Genomic DNA, 22,099 nt, shown 5'->3' on the forward strand with positions numbered 1-22,099 from the left:
TGTTCTTTTGTTGGTCTAGTTGGTCTAGTTAGTCTAGTCAGTCAAGCTCGTAGGCTAGTTGGTCTAGTCGGTCTAGTGAATCTAGTTTGTCAAGTTCATCAAGTTCATCTAGTTCGTCTAGTTGGTCTAATGGACAAATTGGTCTAGCTGGTCTAGTTGGTCTAGTTGGTCTAGTTGGTCTAGTTGGTCTAATCTAGTTGGTCTTAGACTTGTTAATCTAGTTGGTCTTAGACTTGTTAATCTACAGTTTGGCAGGTCAAGGTCATGTATTATTGTCATTTGAATAGGAGGGATGGTATTACAAGTTATAAAGTCTGTTCGTAAAATGCTTGTCTTAGGGTGATATGGCTTTTGTAGCGGGTAAAAAGTGTTTGCATTTCCTCTTTTCCGTTCTTGTAACATTGCTCCCAGCTGAATCAGCCAGAATTACTGCTCCGGAATCGTTCAATAAATAACAGATCGTCACTCTTTGCATCTGTTCCCAATTCAATGGGGGTAACGTCGGAACTGCCAGGATCATCTACTTCATCGTTGCAAAGCTGAAGCATCTTATTAGAAAAGAAAACACCATCTTTGGCATATTTGATCGCGCGTTTCTTCGAATTCGGGGAATTGTTTTTTGTTGCCTTAGTGATTTTGTCGAACTGCAATGCAATCGCCTCGCAAAAATGCTTCCATGTTGCCTGTTGATCTGTTACTACCGCATTGTGTTTCGAAAAAATCACATGCACCTATTGATAGATGGTAAACATAGTGGGATTGTCGAATACGTCCAGAGCAAGTAAGTACTGTTGTCGCTGCATAAAAAAGTATGTCAATGCAACGATTGGTTGCAATGGTGTGCTGGTAATGTGGCAGGCAATTGAATCGGCATTATACAGATAGACAAATCGTGCCCAAGGATGACAGTGCTGGGTATAAAATGGTTCGTTCTGCCTTGAGAATGTTTTTTCAAAGAATTTTTTACCAGTGATACCGTCGACATTGAATATCACGAGAATTGGTTGGACATTGGTCTCTTCAGGGATATCGATGCAGTATCGTATGGAACGCAAGACGAACTTCTGGGTCACTTTGAAATCTAACTCATAGTTAAAAGAAAATAAAAAAGTTATAACTTATTTATAAATTGTAATATTCCTTAATGTAATAACTTTAAAAAAGATTTATTTAAATAAAGATATATTTTTTTAATTTGTAATTTTTAATGAAAGTTGTAAACTTTAAATATTTTTGTAACTTTTATAAACATAAAAATTTCTTAAAGTGGCGGAATGGTAATGAGCAAGCCCCCCCTCTAGCCAAGACCTACTGGATCGAAGGCTAGCTTGACAGAATAAATAAATATCATAATTTTGTTATTTATAACAAAAATTATAGATATTGATTATTCTCCTTTTTGCTGTATTTCCATTATCACCGGTGGAAGATCACCAGTCGGTTTGGCATGGGGAAGGTATACAACATCGGTTTTTCGACCATCATGCCGGTCACCAGCTCCAATGTGGTAAGCATCTCCATAGATACCTTTGCCAACAACTGTGTCAATGATTATGTTTTTAATATACGGATCCCTGAATAGCAGCTTGGGGGGACATCCAACTCCAATTAGATATTAGATAATACTATTGTCTGTAAGAAATCTATTGGCTGTAAAAATCCAAATTGTACAAAAAATTGAATTTTGTGTATATATAAAAATAATTAGTAAGAAAGGAATGCCAGGTATTGAAGATTTATCCACATTATATTATATACCAGTTGAAGAAAATATTGTAAGTACTACTGAATTTATAGCAAAATATTTATTATTAGAATATGTTCATCAAAAAAAGTATTTAGTACATAAAAGTGATAAAATTTATGATGGTGAGCATTATATTGTAAAGAAGCATATTAAAATTTACAAGTTAAAAATTAGAAATATTATATATGATCCTATATTTAATTTATGCCAAGAAATAAATTTCAAACTCAAATTGTTACAAAGATTCAATCAAAATGGTTGCTTTAAATGAATTCCACCCAATCAACCATATCTAATTACGTAGTAATCTTAATAAAGAATTATATGTATTTATGGAAAATGAATTGGATTCTTACATTGATAAAAATATTGTAGAAAAATTAAAAATGAAATTACAAAATAAAATAAAGTCATTGTTTTCAACTGACTACTTTTTATACTTGAGCATGATTAATGATTTTTGTTCCCATAAATTTAAAAAAGGAAAACGTGATGGTCAGTTTTATGGTAAAAAAATCAGAACAAATTTACCTGATGGTAAAAATGATTACCTTTTCTGTCAGCATAGTAAGCTTCATATTCCTAAAAATAAAAAACTTGTTGTTTATAAATCTAATAACACTGAAGATGAGAAAATTGAAAAAAAAAGAAAACAAGAAAAAGAAAAAAACTAAACCTATTAAAATTATTATAGGAAACCCATTTTACTTATGTTTCAATTCAATCATTCCTTAAATACAATCAATATTTATAAATAATATGATATCAATGATATATTACCCAGAGTATGCAATTTTATAATATACCAAGATTATGCTTATTGATATATTCCTTCAATAAATCCTTTTGATTAAATTTATCAATTGATAACCAACTGTTATCATCAGCACTATATCCAACCCATTTTACTTCAAACAAATATGTACCATTTTCAGCTTTATGCCTAATAATCTCTTCTATTTCATATGATGCCATTGCTCGTTGTTTCCCTTTATTTCGCTTTCTTTTTTTACTACGCTCATTAAATTTTGGAACATCATCATTATCACTATTACTCTGATTTGAATTATTATCAGATTCATTATCAACAATCATTTCTTCATTTGATATAGCCATATTAAGCAGGTCATTTTGTAATCTGATCATTTTATCCAGTTTATCTTTATTTTGTTTATCATTGCTGACCACTATATCAATTAGTTTATGCTCTACTGGAAAATCAAAATCATTAGTGTGCCATAGAGATATAACTTATAGTTAAGGGATAATACGGGATTTATAGGTTTTTAAAAAATTATAATATTTTTTAATGTAAAGGGTTTAAAAATTAATAAGTATATTTATAATATAGTCATTTAATTTTGTAATCCCTAGTAGAGTTTGTAATCATTAAGTATTGTCTTAATCCTTATGAACATAAGAATTTCATAAATATAAAATAGGGGTGGTTGAGAAACTTGCTTTCGAAACGTGTGGGGCTGGATAATGAGATTTAGACAAATAACAAAAACATTTATGTTTTGTTATTATAAGAGAGAACAAATACTATGATTTGTTACTCATAGTTTATGGTGTGGTTAAATAGGAATATTGAACATTTCTACAAATTTTGTAATATTTTTTAATAAACAAGCTACATGAAATTGCAGATTATAGTATTTTATGTTATCCATTTTAACAACTGACTTGTTATTATTGAATCGGCAGAATTTATTCCCAATTTCTGAAAATTAATTCTCAACTTTTGTCCTAAAACTTCCAAATGTCTTATTAAAATGATCTTCAGTAATCGTTAAGGGCTCATTTACATTTTTACATATAGGGTATACAAAATTATCATGGCTAAAGTTATATCCTTTTTCATTAGCAAGCTCTGTAAATTGCGTGATAAATAAAATATATCCACCATCAACTGCCATTATGTCATTCTCATGCATATATTTAAATAATTTCATGTTTAAAAACATGCTACCATCTGAGCTATCAGAACAAAAGGCACTTTTAGAAGTATAAATAATCATATCAACAAATTGGGTATGTATTCCATTCTTCTTAAATTTATAAGAATACATTCTTTGAAAGTGGTCAATTTCAGTATCTACATAGTTAATTCTTGAATCATGGCCATCCAATACAAGTGTTACATGTTTAAATAAGTCGGGATTATGCTTTCTAGTAGATAGAATACGTAATTTGATAGATGAAAACATGTTATTCATTGAATCATTTACTATTTTGTTGATTCATTTGTAGTTGTCCTCATCCATCCAAAACTTTTTATAAAATGTATGAAATGTGCTATGTGGTAAGTATTTTTCAAATTTTTCACCACATACTCCAGAGACTAAATGATATAATAAAAACAATCCTTTTTCAATTTCAAAGTAAGGTCCGGGATATTCCTTGTTTGTATATAAAACTACTAGAAAATAAAATACAGCAACATAACCTAATTTATGTAACAGTTCATCCTTAATTTTATCTATAAATTTAATATGTCTCAAATCAGTTCTATGTTTATATTTATTATGTACAGTAGGCCAGTTCCATTCTAGGAATTGCCAATAATTTGCAATAATTGAGTTTACTTCATTTGTAATCAGTGGTGTATAGTTTGTTGTATCCTTTGGGTCGTTCTTTATTTATATTATGGATTTTCAATTTTTATAATCATTGAATGCATGATTTTGGTCACATGATGTTATAAAATTGATAAAATATCAAAATGGATGATATAATTTAATATGGCAGCAAGCAATTAATTAGATTTATCAAAAACTATTATAAATTTATAGCCAATTTGGTACTGCACATCCCACTTGCTGGGTAAGTCGGTCCCTGGACGTTCTTCTAGTGCTGTGATCAACATGTTTGGCTGTTCGTCATTGCTTTCTTTATCCATTGTTACGATAGAAGGAAAAAGAGTGGGAAAAATACAAGTATCTGGCAGTGGCAGGTGAGAGGAGGGGATGAGGGATGATAGCGGATGGTGTTATGCTAGTTGATTACTACCTCATCAGGGCTAGTATTAAATTAGTCTAGCGCAAAGCTTAAGCAAATGATCAAAGTGTTTCAGTACAGGGCTCGGGTCAATGTTGTTTATACTGAATAAGATGTTTGTTTTGGCGATATTGACTGATGAACAATAGCTATGGATGATAACGATACTTGCATAAGTTGCTGGTAGGATACACAGCAGTCTTTTTCTTAGGGTAAATATGTGCCGAATGCCGTAGCCAGTGCCTTCATGGGATCAGTGAGACATTGTAGAAAGTCTCGGCCTTTGTTGTATCAACTGTGATGTACAGTGTTGGATTATTCACCGTGAATATTCGGAGAGCTAATAATCACGCCGTGAAAAAGTGAAAAATGTACGTGAATATTCCAGCGTGAATAAACCTTCATCAATTGGAAATGCTTAAGGGAGAGCAAGAGAGAGAGAAAGCAAAGGCTCCAGAGTCCATTTATAAGTATAGGAAGGTTTATTCACGCGTGAAATTGATTTGGCATGTATTATTCACGCGTGAATATGTACATTCTCACTGTCCGCGAAAAATGGTCAACGTGATTATTGCCAACACTGGTGATGTAGTTTGGTGGCGTGTGTAACGAAAATAAAAACACTCTCTTATTCGAGTATATGCCCACGGCAATCGCTGATTGCCGATCCTCTAAGCCCGCAATGATGGATGTGGGCAGCTTAAAATAAATTGTCAAAAGCAAATTATAGAGCAGCATGGCTGTTTTTGCGCATAGTATGCGCGTTATTCTAGAGCTACTATTATCGATACAGGCTGCTTCTTCAGGTTGATACTGTTGTTTGGTTTGCTCATTTTATCAACCACCTCCCTCAGCAGTACCGACACAAAGCCAATCAGACGTGGTGTTACTTCCTCGGCGTATGTACGGGTGGTGTATGATACATGTAAAAAAAACGCGTACCAGAGTGTGATAAAGCGCGTTATGATCGTGTTACTGTCGCCATTGTTTCCCGCATTGTTAGCACGGACCTGTGGATGGTGGGTGGGGGTATTTCCCTTAAAAAAAAGGTGTTGCTTCCTTGCTTCTTCACTTTTTCCTTTTTTTTTGTGAGTCCTCTCCTTTTTCTCTGTGTGTGCGGGTATGAGGAGCTAACGAACGTTTTGTAAACGGTGTGTGTCTGTGTGTGTGTGTGTGTGTGTGTGTGTGTGTTTTGTGGGTGGATGCTAACATTTCTTTGCAGATCGTGTATGGTGGGTCCTTTCTTTATTCTGTGCGTGTATGTGTGTGTGTGTGTGTGTGTGTGTGTGCGGATGCTAACAACTTTTTCAGATGGTCGGTAAGTACTTATCCTTGTTCTGTAGAACGGGATTGTTGAGATGGGACTGGGCATCTCGATACCAATCAACCTTCAAGGATTCACAAAGCGACCAAGACAATCCCCTAGCTTTGTGGTAAAGAGTTACGGGGCAGATGTCCCGTGGTTGCTTCTGTCAGTACCTGCCTAAGAGCAGGGAAGCTAAAACATCGACACCCTATTAGTAATTAGTAGTTCAAGTAATTTCTTCCTCTCGTTCGTTGAACTTGTTTGTGCGTATTTTATACCGTTGTATGACTTCTTCATATGCAAGCGAGACTCGTCAATCTTGTGCCTGACTGCACAATGGAGACATTTGCATTGAGCAAGATAGTTGCCATTGGATCGTTGGCAAAATGATATTGATTTTGTCATGAGCAGTGCTGACGTCCAGAATGAGGCAGCCATTGACTGATCCAGGTCTGTTTGTAAGAGACTATTAGCAAATAGAAAGGCTATAAACCAACCAAAGACACTCAATATCATCCTCCTTCTACCGTTACTCAGCTTCACCACTTTGTCCTTGGCATACACTTTGCTTTGGATCACGTGTACTGCACGGTCATCAACTTCTGTGCCCTTATTTCTTAGCGAATTGCCTTACCTGCGTCGCTTGTCACTTTCTGTCGCATTACTGGATTTCCGCACTGACTGATCCCTTGCCTAAATATGCGCGCTGCTCTCATCGCATCCTGACTGCTACGATCTCCGATACAATAATAGTTTATGCCGAAATGCATTGTGTACAAGACTTTGTGGCAACTTTTTTTAACTTGATACCTTCGTCGACATATATGCTGCGTGGGTTTCCGTGATCTTAATGACAGGCTCAATGGTCAAGCGCCATCACTTACTATTGTTCATACTCTCAGTCACGTTGATTTTTGTTTGTGGCGTTCCTGTCGAATTTAACGTAGTACTCGATTGGAGTATCGGCACAAGAAGCAGCTTCTAACGTACTGGGGCTTCCCCTGGTATGTTGTCCTTTTGCGATTTATATACCTACTGATCCACCCACAGAACGACAATATACGAGATTAAAAGATGCTACCATGAAGCGTGACAAAATCCACATCTCCGAAGCTTCAATGAGGGGTGCACGCATTTTTACTTTCCATTTTTGGCGGTTGCAGTAAAAGCAGTCGTTCCGGTAGGGAAACCAGTCTTTTCTTTTTTTTGTGTTCCTGAGCTACTCTACGCACTCAATTCGAGCAACCTGCTCAAGTACCAACCTCACCCCAATTAAACTTTTAACGTGTCCACCAGCATGAAGACCGAATTTACAAGATGGATCGACGGCGACAAAAAGCACGCGATTGCCCTACTTCCCAGAGCAGACGGAACGTATGAACGTCCCACCGACATTTGCTGGCAACTTTGCCAACAGAATCAGAAGAAAGTTGACGGTTGAGTCAGGTTGCGAGCAAAAGAACATTCAGGTCAAATCTGCTAGCACCAAGTCGCCCCTTGGAAAGCAGAAGTGTGTTAAATGCGAGGAGATATGCAACACATTGCCTGCGACGTGTCCTAACTAGTGGAACCAGACCATCTTTCATGATGGTAACTGGTCGAACTGCAGTGGTACGTATGAGGACCTGCTATACCGTCTCTGCTGGGCAGCCTATCGGCGTAAGCCCCAATTCATCCGCCAAGCTGGTTATAACAAAAGCTACCTTATTGCAATTGAAGTACAACATGACTTTGCCTATTGGCTTATAGCTGCTAGCCCCCGCACTTATCCAAAAATGCCATGTACGAAACCACTGCGGAACGAATATTCGATTCGACATGGTTACTGGTGATATGGAACAGGAAATCCCGCGCACTACGAAATGGATGATTTGGTGGCTACGACCCGGCGTTGCGAGCATGATTTTCCGATCCAAGACGGTGATGCATGAAGAACCTCTACGTGATGCTACAAGAACGACAAATGGCGTAGAGTCCTTCCATCGCAACATTTCTCGTTTTGTCCAGCAATCCGAACCAATTTTTCTCTACGTTACCACAACTTTTCAACTATTTGCGCAACGAAGAGAGTGATCTGCAAGAACATAGGTTACAGGATTTTTCCTTATGACTGGCGGGGTATTTTCCTAACTATGGCGTTCCGCTCTACGTTGATCTCACTGGCGCTAGTACTGCCCTTGCTCAGCTTCGCCACCCCCACGATCACTGCCTAGATTAATAGACTCATATTCGCCCCTCTCTGTCCTTTAATTTTGTACTTTCCACCTCTTCATATCATCTCCAACACACCACTACTTTGTGCGTGTGACTTGAATTAATAAATTTTGGCCTATAGGCTCATACAAGAAATAATATGTGAGCAACAAAAGCAGCATGGTTTACTATCCTGGCCAGATAGAGATCGGCAAAGTACAATATCAGCCAAGTGGTAGACTTTATAGCACACATTCTATTGGCGGTCACTACAAGTCATCTTGCAGAGCGACTGATGGTAACATCTACGAATTCGACAACATGAGACGTGTCGCTTAAAGGCTCATAAAAATCGATGGAAAAGTACCATTCACTCACTCTGTATACTATCGCAAACTGACTCCAGACAGTGCTCTCGTCGATACTCCATATATCAGCAAAGAAGAAAAAGAAGACAACATTGATTTTCTTTCCCTCTACCCTATATATAATACCTCTTTCTTTTCTGTTTGCTTCAATGTTGCCTCTTTGCTCTTAAAATATATATAATATCGGTTACGTTGCTCGTCAGCATCGTGTTGAATAGGCAATGACATGCCATGTTCCTTAATCGGATCGTAAACACGCTTTTAACTTTATATCAAGTTGGCTTGGCTGTATGGGAAGACAGTAGTGTATTTTATGGATGATACATGTTGCTGAAGCGAAACTCTCACATCGATATATAAAGAGCGCCCAAACTTTATCTATGCGAAAACGAGCGAGCTTTGAATGTGTAAAACCGAAAATAACAGGAGCATCTGAGAAGGCTAGGTTCTTGGAACTTGTAAATCAACTTATATGTTTTCTCTATTGGTATGAAAAGGAGTGAGAGAAAGGGAGAGGCTGTTGCGTATTTGTGTGTAGTAGTATGGCAAAAAAGAACAGGGTTTTTTTTTCGGGGGATGGCAGTTAAGAAAGAGGAAGTTTTTCAAGTGGGTTAAATCTATTTACAGGTCAATGACGTTGCAGAAGCCGGTCTTCTCGTCCTTTTCGATCTTTGCCTTGCCATCAGCCAACTTCTTGACGACAGCGTGGACCTCAGCAAAGGTATCGAAAGCAATGAAGGGGATCTTGTGCATGTTGCAGTAGGTTTCCAAGTCACGGTCCTTGCGGGCGAAAAGAACATCGGCGTGTTTGGCAGCCGAAATGTCCGAGACGCCGTCGCCGCAGAAGACAAAGATGGTGTCGGGCGAAGCGGCCTCACGAGCAGCTTGAAGAGCTACGTAATAGCACAAAAACGTTCCAGTCAGAGAAAGATTCCGCATCATCCCTACATATACTACGCTCCTATGGTAACCCATCTCCAGTTCCTTCCCATTGTATACTTACTGCGCGACTTGTCGTTACCGTACACACTATGAAAGTGAGGTGTCTGTTTGTTAGCCGAGAGAAACTCTATAAAATCAAGGCCTTGTCCAATAATAAGCCAAGACTTACGAGTCATCACGGTAGACGATCTTCCAGTTACGGTCAACGCACTCGCCATCGTTGGAGATGATCTTGATGTCCTTTGCCTTTTCACCAAGGAAGTTGGTCATGATCTTTGACAACAAGGGGTAGAGACCACTATAATAGAGACCCCAACGGTTCTGTTTAGTCAAGCTTGTCCTCCTTGAACCAATATCCTCTCTCTAAATCCTCTTTCCATCCGACTCTCTCTCTCTCTCTCTCTCTTGTTATATCATCTTACCTGCTGATGATGGTCACTGGGAAGTTGCGCTCACGACAAAACTCGTTGAAGTCGGGGAAACCGGGATCAATTTTGCAGTCTAGATTTAAAGTAATTGTTCGTGGATGAGTCTTCCCTCTCTCTCTAGTTCATTCCTTCAAGATGGATGGCAGTAACAATAGGAGCAATTGTTCAAACTTACCGTCCAAGTACTCAGCCCAGGCTTCTTCCCAGCTGATGTGTACAGCGGCCCACATTTCAGTAAGACCGTCCCTATAATCAAAGTAGAAAAATTGTTGCGGAACAATGAGCAATTTTTTATCCGCTTTGTCCTTCAAAAGAGCTTTATATCATTTCGCAAGATACTTTACCTGTAGGTCATTTCATCGTTCAAGATGGCGTGTTCAATGACACGACGACGCTCGGGACCAAGGGAACGGTGATCATCGATCAACATAAGACCGGTGTCTATGCGCAGAACAAAAAAACACGTCTTTTATATGAGTTACACGAGTTGTGGACCCCACCCAAAGACAACGGAACAAAAGGACAATAGACCAGCTTCTCAACTTACCGTCCAAAGAGAGAGTACCGTCAAAGTCAGTGAAAACTTGAATCTTGGCCATGGTGTTTGGTGTTTGTGTAGATGGAGTGGTGATGTACCTGAAAGAAAATAAAAGAAAAGCAACGCGGCTGTGGGTGGGTGTCTCTATATAATATCCTCGAAAAAGAAAAAAAGTCCGACACAAACCCAAAACCGAGTGCACCAGAGCCTCCCCTGAAGGTCCCCGCCAAAAAACAAAGTTTCATGACGTATTTTTTCTTTTTTCGTTTCTACCCGATAAGTCATTGATTATGGCCCAATGGTATTGCGCTCTTTACACACCATCAACACAGTTCACATCATTTGGCATCAATCACCAAAGCCAAAGAAAAACGACGTGTAGCAACTCTCATTACTCGTCCTCACTTATTTCTTCCCCCGCACTTCAACAATAGTCCCATCCCAACGCACAGTGCACATAACAATTAGCATTAACTGGAGGAATTTTTAGGCGGAGCAAAACTTGGTTTGCGGGTTGGTGGGTTTGGATGGGGGGAGCAGATCCGAAGGAAGAGGAAGAGCAGAGAACAAACCGGCAAATGCGGTCCAAAGGTGTGTGTCCGGCATATCATGATATCTCCGCTTGAGAAACTTGTTGACAAAAGAGCGATCATGCCTGATATGCAAAATCGTCCGGAAATGCAGAAAATTGGGTGTGTCCCCATCGTCATTTTTCTGCACGTGTCCGGCCCTTGTACTTTTTCTACGCACAGTGTATACCCCCCTCTCCCCCCTGGCCCTGCCCTAGGCTTTGCCCACCCCATCCGTATTGGTAGTACAGATCCACACGAGATAGTATATACGCTCATTATCATACATCATCATACACACAGCCTGTTTGTGCTTTCAACTTCTATATCTGGTTGATCGTGATTTAGTGCACTTGCCCTGTTCCTGGCTGCCACTATGGTATTTGCTGGGGCAACGATGTCTGCCCAGTCATCCATAACTAATACATCACGTAGTAGTATTATGCAGGCTACATTAAATTATCCAGGGGACACCTTTCGTCCCGAGTGAAAACAGCTTCGTACATGCTGTTGCCACTTTTGTGAGTTTATATGATAAGATTCAGATAGGCGTCTCGTTCCCTTTGATCTTCACAGTACAGATCATCAAGAAGAAAATACCTTGGTCCATAAGTCCAACGCTGTTTAACTGATTTGTTTGCACTATGCATTACATGTGCATTTTCAGTAAGTGATGACAGCTGATATACATACGTAAGACCACGTTGTTAGAAATTGAAAGAATTTCGTACCAATTCAACAGAGTACTTCTTACCGGTTTGATCCAGGTCTGTCACACACCCATTTCGGGTTTTCTTGTCTCTATCACACTTTGATGGATAACCAACTAATTCAAACGATGGCTAATGCGAACCGCGCACGCAGCCATCAAAATGGTTTGTTGTCCTTGTGCAACCCTCCCCTCTGGTATGGCATCACGCTGTCTGCCACTATAAAGAAAATGCGCATAATATTCCTGCTATCATACTTATAGTTTATATGGTAGAAAACAAGAGTAGCGTACGTTCTATGATTTCCACACGGCTATCATTTCTGCCGGATACATTGGAAAAGGGGAAGCATCGAGTGTTGTTTGATTTGAAGTGATTCATGACAAGTCGATATACCCTCCTTGTTGCTAATATTGAAATGCTCTTCGCTATCATCGCTAGGCACAAAGGGCTTTGGCTGGAACTGTGTGCTTGGCGAACCGTTATGTCGCTTTGTCATTCAGCATACAATCGTTTGATTTATGGAAAACCCTCAATATGATGTCATCTTAAAGCTTTCTTCTAATTTACAGCTGATCCAGCAAGACTCACATCAGAATGCATATTATCCTGTCTGTAGGGAGTAATCTACGATAAGTAGCAGATAACCCAAATATGATAAAGACTTGGCATGGATTCTTACTACGCGATTTACTCTCTGGCCAACAATAAACTTTGTTACCGGACAATATATACTATTGACTAACTATTATATAGAATATGAACAAAAGTTCTTATCATGCCTGACCGTGGAAAAAGTCATAGTGTGGGTTCATATATACAAGCTTTTTTAAATCATTTTAAATCAGCAACGCTATCGACAAATAATACATGTAGCTCAGCGTAACATAAGTTGAACAAGCGTTAAAAAAGATATCCATAGAAATGCTTCGCTATGGCCTCAAAACTGGAGTGAAAAATATAGGAGACACACAGAGGCAATCCTGCTATACGAACAGTTGGTCAATTTGAATCCACTGTAACCCAAATAAGAAAAATTAAAGCGGTTACGCTTTGCTTGGATCTTTATTTTTCCTCTTTCAGCGTCCTATTTCGTTGTTGTTGTTTTTACGACCATGGGCGTGTTCATTACAACGACCGAGTCATTAATCCCACATGCCGTCAACAAAGCACCTCAACTTTCCAAAGAGGAGCTGGAACAGCACATTACTGCTATAATGGAAGTGCAGGGGAGGTGCAAAGAGGTATATAAACGCGTGTACGCGCTGGCGTGTCTGCACTGGTATTGCGGCAATTATGCACAAGCACACGATTACGCGTAGAAATGACTACAACCCCTTATAACTCACAATGTGTAGGATAACGATTTCAGCTTGGTTAACGATCGACCTGTTTCAAAAAATCTCCAAGATACAATAATAAAGTTACTGAAACGTGCCTTGACAGCTGCCAAAGATTACAATCCTACTGCGCAATACTCGATTCTACAGTTGCTCACGACAGTTGTATTGAATGAAGAGACACAAACGAACGATGCATGCATGTTTTATAGTGCCAAACACGTGAGTACTCTCGGTCTTTTTGATGCTTGTATATTACGTGGAGTGTATCGTTGTTCACATGAAAGAAGGAGAGGGTATTAATAGCCCCATATTAATGCAAAGTTAAATATAGCCTTCGTTTCTTAAAGAATTTGGATGGGATCTATTGGAACTGCTCGAACCATTCATGTCAAGTGCTACTGGAGACGAGGCAATGAACGCAAAAGTACGACGCTATGCAACCAAAACGTTTCGACGCATTGCACATTCAGCCAGTGGCAAGGAAGTGCTTATGCTCGCACTAGAGAAAATGAGTCTAATGGATTGGGACGCTGTCGCATCAGATGAGGAGAAGTGTGTACGCTCAGCTATCAAAATAGTCGAGTACTTTGAAATTTTTGGCGAAGGTATTCCAAAGGACAACAATGAAAAGGTTGATTGCGTGTCGCGTATAAAACTCAACAATTACTGGCTTTTTTTTATACATCTAGCCGCTGAACATATCACACAGCCAAAAAAGATCTTGAACCATATCGTATACCCAGCACAGTTTTGTGCAAAAACAGTGGGATTTTTGGAAAATGTTGTTCGTGACCACTCGTCATGGGGCGATCGTGAACGACCAGCCAGCCGATGGGATCAAGTCGTCTTCGTACTGACCAATGCTATTCTTGATTTTATCGAATATGGCAAAAACACCACCATGGTCACGTACGAGTTATTCTTCAATGAAAAAAAGGAGCAGGTAATAGATGGGATTATCATGCGAAGAAACAGAGTGAATATTGCATTATGTGGGTTTACTCATCGAAACCGGTTATTATATATAATAGCGACCTGAATTAAAAGATATTGGACAGGATAGCGACGAAGTCAAACGATGGTACCTGGCTGTCTACTTGCTGTTACTGATCTTCGACAAAATCGTGCTCAATCTCGACATGGATCTGACAACAATCTACACACACCGATATCGATGGGAGTACAATGTGAAGCGACCCTTTGAGAGCAAATCCAAAACGATCGAAATGTATTCATCAACCGGGAAAAATGAAATGTTGGATCTCGTCTTTCGATGCACAGTAAGTTTGGTCCAGACTTTCTTTAATATTTATTCTATCAAGCCTTTTCTTGTAAAAAGAATATAATCCGTTAAACGCCTTACATATATGTATAGAGAATTGCCAAGTCGCTGGGATTGACGTTCGACGGTATGCTACGACTGAAACGATCATTGATCGACGCGAAAAGAGGCGATAATGATGAAAGACAGACCAAAGACGAACGCGAAATGATCAATTCCAACATTTTCCCGATATCCTACGACAGCATTACTTCGCTTCTTGCTATCTCAGTATACGATGCGTATATCTTTGGACAAACGTTCGACGTACCTAGCATGAACCTACTACCAATGGTACTTGACTACAAGTGGATTGGAAAAGAATGTTTAGGCTTAATCTTGCGGTTGGTTGGAAAGTATGTAACCTTTCAAGATGGAAAGCTATTTAAACAATGGCATCATAAGGAAAAGCATCCGCTAACGTTTCTCATCCTCTAACTTTTTTCTTTCTTCAATAGTGCACAGCGATTTGCTCATGTGGATAAAGGCCTGTTCTTGCTGATATTCTTGGCAAAGCACGTGGACATTACCATTGATGTCCAAACTCTCACTGAGTCTCAGTTACCTGGTCCATTAGTTGGGCACCAAAACTTTGATTTGATCCAAGGGCTCCAGGTGAGATTCTATTTTTCTCAGATCAACGCCAATCATCACGGGAGTTGTTTTTTGAAATTTGATGGGAGCAGAAGTACATGACATGATATTCTCAACATTTATTCTTTCTTTGTACATCTTCATTTATACACACACATATATATATCATAGGTGATGTCGTCTGTTGCAGCCATGTGTCCCAATGCTGACTTGCGCTATGCTGCGTATCAGCTGATATCCTGCTTCATCAACATGTGTGCTAACGACGCGCAATTATTTGTCTTTATGGAACTTTTTGACAGCTGCCCATTGGAGACAATGCGGGCTGCTGCTGTTGGTTTGCTCAAAAACCAGATTGTGGATGCTTTTAAGAACAAGGAAAGTTCTTAGAAAGCATGCATTTTTTACTATGATATGTTGCTGTTGTTGTTGCTAATGGAAATTTTTCATTTCAACTAGTGTGAACAAAACCTTTTTAATTCCAATGTCATTGCCGACAAGCTCTTCCCTCGACTTTTTAAAAAGCCCAACACATCTACTCTATGGGACAGATACGGATTTGAAATGCAGGTGCTCAATCTATATCTGTATCTTCTCATTCGCGACAAACCTCCAAGCAGGGTAAGGAAAAAGGAATAAACGGGAGAGCATCGCTCTTGATAGTAACTTAATCTATGTATGCTGTTGATAATCATTTTACGGTATTGTAGTCTCGAGTATGGGATGATGATGTGATCGACTGGGTCAAAAGTACTTATCTGGATCCACTTGAGTGGACAATCAACGAACTTTCCAGAGAATTACAGGAGCCTGCCAATAATGATCAGGTATTTCAATTTTTTGCTTTTCATAGATACGTTTGCCCTATAAGATTATCATTGTTTATTGACAATAAATGGGGTAATATTTTCTTCTGTGTGATCAAACGAAGCAATCGCGCTCAATGCAACTGAGCCTACTGAGAAACTCACTAGATCAAGTCAAGGAACAACTTGAGAATAACAATGGAAAAATAAATCAAAGGTTGCAATGTATATCCCCCACCTCGCGCTCCCATTATAGAATCTGTAATTAATCTTAAAACTTTCCAATTCCACATAATATATATACAAAGTGTAACAAATCGAAAAGAAAAAAAAACAGCAAAGAAAAGAATTGTTAATAAATATGTTAGACTTGTGTCCGTAACATGAGTTTAGGCGTCAGAAGATAGTATTGCTGGAGAGCAATTTGATTCAGAAGTACTGTTATTATCTGGAGACTATACAGTTTGTGTCATTATGGTGCATGGAAATATGGTTAGCTGTGCAACTTTTTTTGTCATCGCCTACATGTTAACGTGTAACGTTTCTCGTACCTCATAGAATTTTGCAAGAGTTTCTTTAATTTTTGCTTCGTTGCGTTTGGTCAGTACTCGATATAACCTGTTTCGACGTAAAAGCAACTGTCAAGTCAAGGCAATGTACAGTACCCAAAAAAAAGGCTATGGTATGAAATAAAAGTTGAATTGAACAGTGAAGAAAAAAGGATATGATCTAGCATGGTTTCATCACTGTCATAGAGTGAATCTGCTGAACTTCCGAGACGTGCAACAAGTTCTTTAATGCTTTGGGGGTATCTTTTCCTTCGTCGTTTGCGATCTGAAATTTTGCAAAGAACATTTAGTCAAAAACAATGAGTACTTATTCATCGTTATTATCATGCCGTAGCGTCACATCACTTACTCTTTGAATCTTTCGGGTAAAGCATATCCCATCCAGTTTTAATCTTTGTTTTTGCCTCCTAATGCGCAATTGTTACTATAAACGTGCAGACCTTACAGAGGAAGAAATTATATGATTTACCTCGAATTCCTCGTTGAGCTTTTTGTTCTGTGCCTCGAATGATTTTGCGGTCTTCAGATTTCGTCGTAGTCTTTTCCTCTCAACTGTCTGTAGTTGATAATTAAGGTTGCTTTCGATCTGTTTGAGTGTCTCTCGCAATACCATGTCTGGTTTTTTCCCCTTTCCAAGTGTTTTTCGAGACTTTTTGTATATCCTAGACGTATATAGCACATTCAATTTTTAGTTTACTCATATGGAAGCAAACGTATTCCTATTTAAGTACCTTGCTTCCTTTCGAGCTGATTCTTCTAGTTCATTGAAGCGACTATTGCATTCTCTCCAAAAGTCTGCAACGGACGACGTTGACGGTAACGACGGCCCTGGTAGACTACTTGCATTAAGTGATTGTGTTTCTATATACGCCGTTGAAAATAAAGAAAAGGAATGGCCATGTGTTGTTAGGGTAGAGCGTTTCCACGCAAACTAATGATATGCATTGGTTCACCGGACTGGTGTGTAACCAGTTCTCTCTCTCTCGTCTCACTTGTCCACATTCAGTGTGTACCTTCGTCACTGTTAGAATCAGAATCTGTTGATTCGGCTGGTATAATAACAGGTTTTCTTTTCCCAGATGAACGATTCATAACCTCTTCGATCGTTGGCCTTGTCATGGTACAATAATAAAAAAAGACAAGATTAATCTTTTACAGAGAGAGACACACACACTAGATAAGAAATTTTTAAAAGATAGAGCTGGAACAAAAAAAAAAGTTGAACGAACTTTTTTCTTTTTTAACGCGTTTTACGAAAATGTCATCGTTAAGCAAGATCGGCAAGTACTTTCCAGAGACATGACACGCGTATCCACACGACTATATTGAATGACTAGAACCTTCATGCTGACAAAAAGTAATCGTACTCCAATAGTCTTTGTTACGGGCAATAAGAATAAGCTCGCTGAAGTACAGCAGATCTTGTCCAGCACAATTCAAGTGGAATCGCATAAAGTTGACTGTAAGGAAAGAGAAAGATAGTTAAAGGAAATACGACTGCTCCTTGCATATTAAAGAAACTATATAACTGTTTTTTTCATCCAACAAAAAGTGCCTGAATATCAAGGAACTACACAAGAGATCGCAGCAAAGAAATGCCAACTGGCTGCTGAAATGGTACAACCATCACCCATATATCGCTGCGAGTCTGTGAATCACAGTCTCTTACTCAAGTTTCTTGTTAACATACATTGATTAAACTACTAGTTGAATGGACCTTGTATCACGGAAGATACCTGTTTATGCTTCAAGGCCATGAAGGGAATGCCTGGTCCCTACATGTAAGTTCTGCATAAGGACTGACTACTATATTTCAATAGGAAGAAAAAGAGGAGGGAGATTTACTGATTGATATACGTATCATATATTAGCAAATGGTTTTTGGATGCCACCGGCCCTGAAGGACTTGTAAAAATGCTGGATGGTTTTAACGATTATTCTGCTTATGCACTCTGCACATTTGCCTATTGCCAAGGACCTGGCCATGAACCCATCATTTTTGAAGGAACTACCGATGTAAGTTTATTTGGCTTTCAAAAAAGCAAAAGTGTGCGGCTTTTGATCGTGAATTCTCGCTGATTTCAAATCACGGATTGTGTGGTGGTCTTGGACATAATGTAGGGCAAAATCGTGCCTCCGCGTGGTCCTCGTACATTTGGCTGGGATTGTGTTTTCCAGCCTGACGGTTTCGATCAAACGTAAGTTATCATGCTTCCGTTCATCCTTTTCTTAAAATCAAATATTTAATCTTTGTTCAACTAATTTTTCTTTTTCGATATCAGATATGCTGAAATGTCAAAGGAAACCAAAAATACCATTTCGCATCGTTTCCGTGCTTTGGAGAAATTGAAGGACTACTTGGGCTCATTGTAAAATAAGTTATAGCAAAGTAGAGAATCGTTCCAAAAACACGTAATAATAAATCAACAACATCAACGATCTTTAATTTTCAGTAGTGAGTTGTTGATACATGTAGTTACAAGGCATATACGTGTACTGAGTTGAATTGGAACGATGTATATATTCACACTTCGTCCCTCGTGCGCAGATATTCACATAGAAAGCTAATAATTGCCTTTCCACACGCGCTAGTTACTTTGCAAAATCATTCACGTATTCACCCTCCTCACTCTATACCCTTGTTTGATATTGTGCGTGCAACATTCACCTCCTATATCCGCATGATGGCAGAAATCAATTAGAGTACATAGTAATCTCTATGATTATTATGAGCGAGTAAAAGTACGATCAATAGATGTGGCTCCAAAACTCTACTACTCTCGTTTGAGTGTCCAGATACGCAAATCATGGTTAGAGTAGCAGAATATTCTTGTTTATTCTTCTATTTACCTCTATCAATACTGTTCAAAACGATGCTTAGCAACCACGCATAAACTGTGTCGCACAAGCGTTTCATCTTCTGCTCTTTTAACAACTACCTACGGCATACTCTTCACTATTCTATATGCTCTATCAAGTAATGAAACCACTCATTCCATCATCATCATCATCATCATCATCACGAGTGACGCTATTAAAGCTGGTACAACTGCCGCATCAATAGTTGCATCCCTTTACGGCTGGCTGTTCCTGGTATTTTGATCATCCCTTTGATGAATGATTCAATCACGACAGATATTACTGCGGCTCAAGAACACGTTAGGCAATAAGGAGGCCCACCAATTCAAATCACCATGAAAGGACCAACTACCGTATTTCTATCCACATCGGCGACAGGAGGGAGAAGCAGTAGTGCTGCATCATTTGCTGGTGTTATGCAAAAGAATATTATTTTTTATTGTTGGCTTTGCACATGGGTACATCTTAGAACAGAGCTTTGAAAAGGAAAATTCCTCTTCCATCAGTATGCCTTTTTTTATCCATGTATCTGGTTTCTGCCAGTACCCTGCAAATGACTATTTAACCGTCATCTTCCCTTCTTCTTTCTTCCCATCGCCTACTTATCTTTACCATACAGCGCTCTCCTAAACCTAGTAGCACATACATACATACAAGATATACCAACTTGATAAAATATCGATCATCGTCGACTTACTCTCTCCTTGAAGTCACTGTTTAAACTTGAGTGGAAATAGTACGGCTCACTAAATGACGCTAGCTGAAAAGGATTATGCTTTGAATTAGCATCACCTTTAGAAACATATGCCATACATATTCTTTTAACTTGAATGAATGGAAAAGCATGCTTTTAAGGACCGTTTGTAGCCTAAATAGCAAGGGAAACCTTAATTGTACCGTTCAGACTACTGCAAATAAACTCTGCAAGACAGTAGCAGCTGCATGGCTTTTTTTCTGGTGATGTGGTAAGTTGCTTACGTGGAAAGATACTTTCGCGGCAACATGCACCATTATGCAAAGAAAAAAAACAATGTCTAAGCTGCGGCTCTCGTTACCACAATCCACGATAGACCGTGTTGTTACGATTCTTGTGCAAAATATATCAAACATCCCGTGTTATCGGTAAATCTGCTTAATATGTAAATTACGGATACGGATGGCGTAATGTAACAGTTGTGCCTTTTTTTCTTTTGCCCTGCTACTTGCAGGATATGTATGTATGTATGTATGTATTATTATGAACTGTTCCACTTTTTCGTTACATTTCTCCAGATTTGGATATATATAAAAGCGACATAAAATTGTATAAGATCGTCAACATTCCCAAAATGTCTTTTAAATATTTTATGGGATTCGTGTTATGTGAAAGCGTGGCTCAACATACAAAATTTGTACCCGCTTCTCTCCTGCTATTAGTTGTGAACAAGCAAGAGCAGTATCGCTCATTATTTATTTAAGCACATGAACTGAACGGAGGAAATACGAATGAAAAGTGTACAGAGATTATGCCTATTGTATATTACTTCGTCATCATGCACCATCCAGTCACCATTCACATACTGTTGGATAATGCCCCAAAAACTAACTTTGTATTTATAAAGTTTGAACAGCTAATCCTGCGAAAAAAGCTAAATTATGACCACATTTCCTCCGTCATAAATAATTCAGATTGAGGTAAATATTCTGATCACAGGGTTGAAGGAAGACAAAATTTTTCTCAAATAATAGGCTGTAGAGTCCATTTCTTGTGTTCTAGTGTGCTATGTATTCAAACTTGCGTGCTCGGGTACACACTAACTTGACGTGATCGTCGTTTTTGGCACATCATGAGTGCACCCACAAGAGCTGCCGCGCCTACACCTAAGCCAATAGTAACACCGGCAATGTGGCCACCTAATGGATTGGCTGCTGTAAATGCTACTGAGCATCTTCCCACTCGGAGGCTCATCATTTCTGACCTTTCCAGAACGTCCATTCTACCGAATATTGATGAAAAGGCATCTTTTATTCATTCAGTTGACGACCTCATGCAGCATCTGTTGAGGCGTCACAGAAAATCAGGAGCGGTCTACGCACCTAAGCTGTACAGTCTATACAAGCATAAAGCTGTTGTAATGCTTCAGCTTAACACGCAGTTTGACCACTGGTAAAGACACACCTTTTCTTAGTGCCGATTCTTGTTCCATTGAAAAAGCGCACAGACCAGTCGCTGATAATAGTTGGACCAGAGCGGACCACAGCAAGCAGAGCCGCATAGTGAAGCAAGCATACACGCACCATAGCAAAACACACTAGCATGACAGTTTGACAGACATACAACGATAGCATCATCAAGACACTCATTCAAACTGCTGCAGTCTACTGGCACTTGAGAGCAGCAGCAGCAGTAAAACTTTCAAACTTTGTCAGTTTTTGGTGGCAATTTAAAAGAAGGCTCGACTGTGCGTTTTCCCTTTGGTTCATTGAAATGTACTAGAGACAGGTCATGTACTAGTAGAATCAGTATTCGTTATTGCTTTTCACATTCTTTTACTTACAGGCTACCCTCGTCGTGGTCTAAGGTGGTGTACGTGTAGGATCAGTATTCGTTATTGTTTTCGGTGTACACTCCCAGCTTTTCTTTCATGTGCACTTCTTTTAACCTTCTTTTATTTTTACTTATGGGCTACCATCGTCGTAGTCCAAGGTGGTGTATGTGCAGAATCAGTATTCGTTATTGCTTTTAGCATATACCTCTAGCTTTTCTTTCATCTAATTTACCTCCTTCTTATCTAGGACTAGTGTCTCGAACGAAGCTGGGAGCCCA

General features: G+C 38.9%; 6 protein-coding genes across 6 annotated transcripts; 3 read left to right on the forward strand and 3 right to left on the reverse strand.

Moving 5' to 3' along the window:
• Window positions 1–737: 737 nt before the first annotated feature.
• On the reverse strand, window positions 738–1,088 carry BDB00DRAFT_750487 (uncharacterized protein; the record flags this gene model as incomplete). Its single annotated transcript, XM_053118606.1, has 1 exon — window positions 738–1,088. A coding segment is annotated over one exon (351 nt), but the record flags the coding sequence as incomplete, so codon positions are not given.
• A 6,341-nt stretch (window positions 1,089–7,429) lies between these two features.
• BDB00DRAFT_871703 (uncharacterized protein) lies at window positions 7,430–8,126 on the forward strand (the record flags this gene model as incomplete). Its single annotated transcript, XM_053126856.1, has 3 exons — window positions 7,430–7,563; window positions 7,628–7,712; window positions 7,803–8,126. 3 exons carry the CDS (start codon window positions 7,430–7,432, stop codon window positions 8,124–8,126), a joined length of 543 nt encoding a protein of 180 aa, XP_052980446.1.
• Window positions 8,127–8,791: 665 nt separating this feature from the next.
• BDB00DRAFT_819994 (HAD-like domain-containing protein) lies at window positions 8,792–10,615 on the reverse strand. The gene is made up of 7 exons (XM_053123272.1): window positions 10,532–10,615; window positions 10,329–10,425; window positions 10,160–10,230; window positions 9,979–10,057; window positions 9,726–9,854; window positions 9,618–9,643; window positions 8,792–9,507 (listed from the first exon to the last, which is right to left on the reverse strand). Exons 1-7 carry the CDS (start codon window positions 10,581–10,583, stop codon window positions 9,236–9,238), a joined length of 726 nt encoding a protein of 241 aa, XP_052980447.1. The 5' UTR covers window positions 10,584–10,615; the 3' UTR covers window positions 8,792–9,235.
• Window positions 10,616–14,555: 3,940 nt separating this feature from the next.
• Window positions 14,556–15,698, forward strand: BDB00DRAFT_762493 (uncharacterized protein; the record flags this gene model as incomplete). The annotated part of the gene is made up of 4 exons (XM_053119334.1): window positions 14,556–14,821; window positions 14,924–15,080; window positions 15,231–15,416; window positions 15,519–15,698. 4 exons carry the CDS (start codon window positions 14,556–14,558, stop codon window positions 15,696–15,698), a joined length of 789 nt encoding a protein of 262 aa, XP_052980448.1.
• Window positions 15,699–16,594: 896 nt separating this feature from the next.
• On the reverse strand, window positions 16,595–17,553 carry BDB00DRAFT_871706 (uncharacterized protein; the record flags this gene model as incomplete). Its single annotated transcript, XM_053126857.1, has 4 exons — window positions 16,595–16,699; window positions 16,904–17,096; window positions 17,166–17,295; window positions 17,448–17,553. The coding sequence occupies 4 exons, from the start codon at window positions 17,551–17,553 to the stop codon at window positions 16,595–16,597; spliced, it is 534 nt and encodes a 177-aa protein (XP_052980449.1).
• An 82-nt stretch (window positions 17,554–17,635) lies between these two features.
• On the forward strand, window positions 17,636–18,872 carry BDB00DRAFT_820011 (inosine triphosphate pyrophosphatase-like protein). Its single transcript, XM_053123273.1, has 7 exons — window positions 17,636–17,714; window positions 17,810–17,896; window positions 17,987–18,051; window positions 18,142–18,215; window positions 18,306–18,450; window positions 18,556–18,632; window positions 18,717–18,872. The coding sequence occupies exons 1-7, from the start codon at window positions 17,693–17,695 to the stop codon at window positions 18,805–18,807; spliced, it is 561 nt and encodes a 186-aa protein (XP_052980450.1). The 5' UTR covers window positions 17,636–17,692; the 3' UTR covers window positions 18,808–18,872.
• The last annotated feature ends 3,227 nt before the right edge of the window (window positions 18,873–22,099 follow it).

Source organism: Zychaea mexicana (assembly GCF_025766255.1).
Source record: "Zychaea mexicana strain RSA 1403 chromosome Unknown BDB00scaffold_30, whole genome shotgun sequence".
Lineage (NCBI taxonomy): Eukaryota > Fungi > Mucoromycota > Mucoromycetes > Mucorales > Lichtheimiaceae > Zychaea > Zychaea mexicana.

What these genes read in the sequence shown, in the direction of transcription:
- BDB00DRAFT_820011 (XM_053123273.1), top strand. Translation starts at nt 17,693, where the DNA reads ATGTCATCGTTAAGCAAGATCG. An exon ending in GCCAACTGGCTGCTGAAATG is followed by an intron (nt 18,052 to 18,141) that starts GTACAACCATCA and finishes TTAAACTACTAG; the next exon opens with TTGAATGGACCTTGTATCAC. An exon ending in GGAATGCCTGGTCCCTACAT is followed by an intron (nt 18,216 to 18,305) that starts GTAAGTTCTGCA and finishes ATCATATATTAG; the next exon opens with CAAATGGTTTTTGGATGCCA.
- BDB00DRAFT_819994 (XM_053123272.1), bottom strand. Translation starts at nt 10,583, where the DNA reads ATGGCCAAGATTCAAGTTTTCACTGACTTTGACGGTACTCTCTCTTTG. An exon ending in CTGGGCTGAGTACTTGGACG is followed by an intron (nt 10,058 to 10,159) that starts GTAAGTTTGAAC and finishes CTTTAAATCTAG; the next exon opens with ACTGCAAAATTGATCCCGGT. An exon ending in CGGTAACGACAAGTCGCGCA is followed by an intron (nt 9,508 to 9,617) that starts GTAAGTATACAA and finishes GCTATTACGTAG; the next exon opens with CTCTTCAAGCTGCTCGTGAG.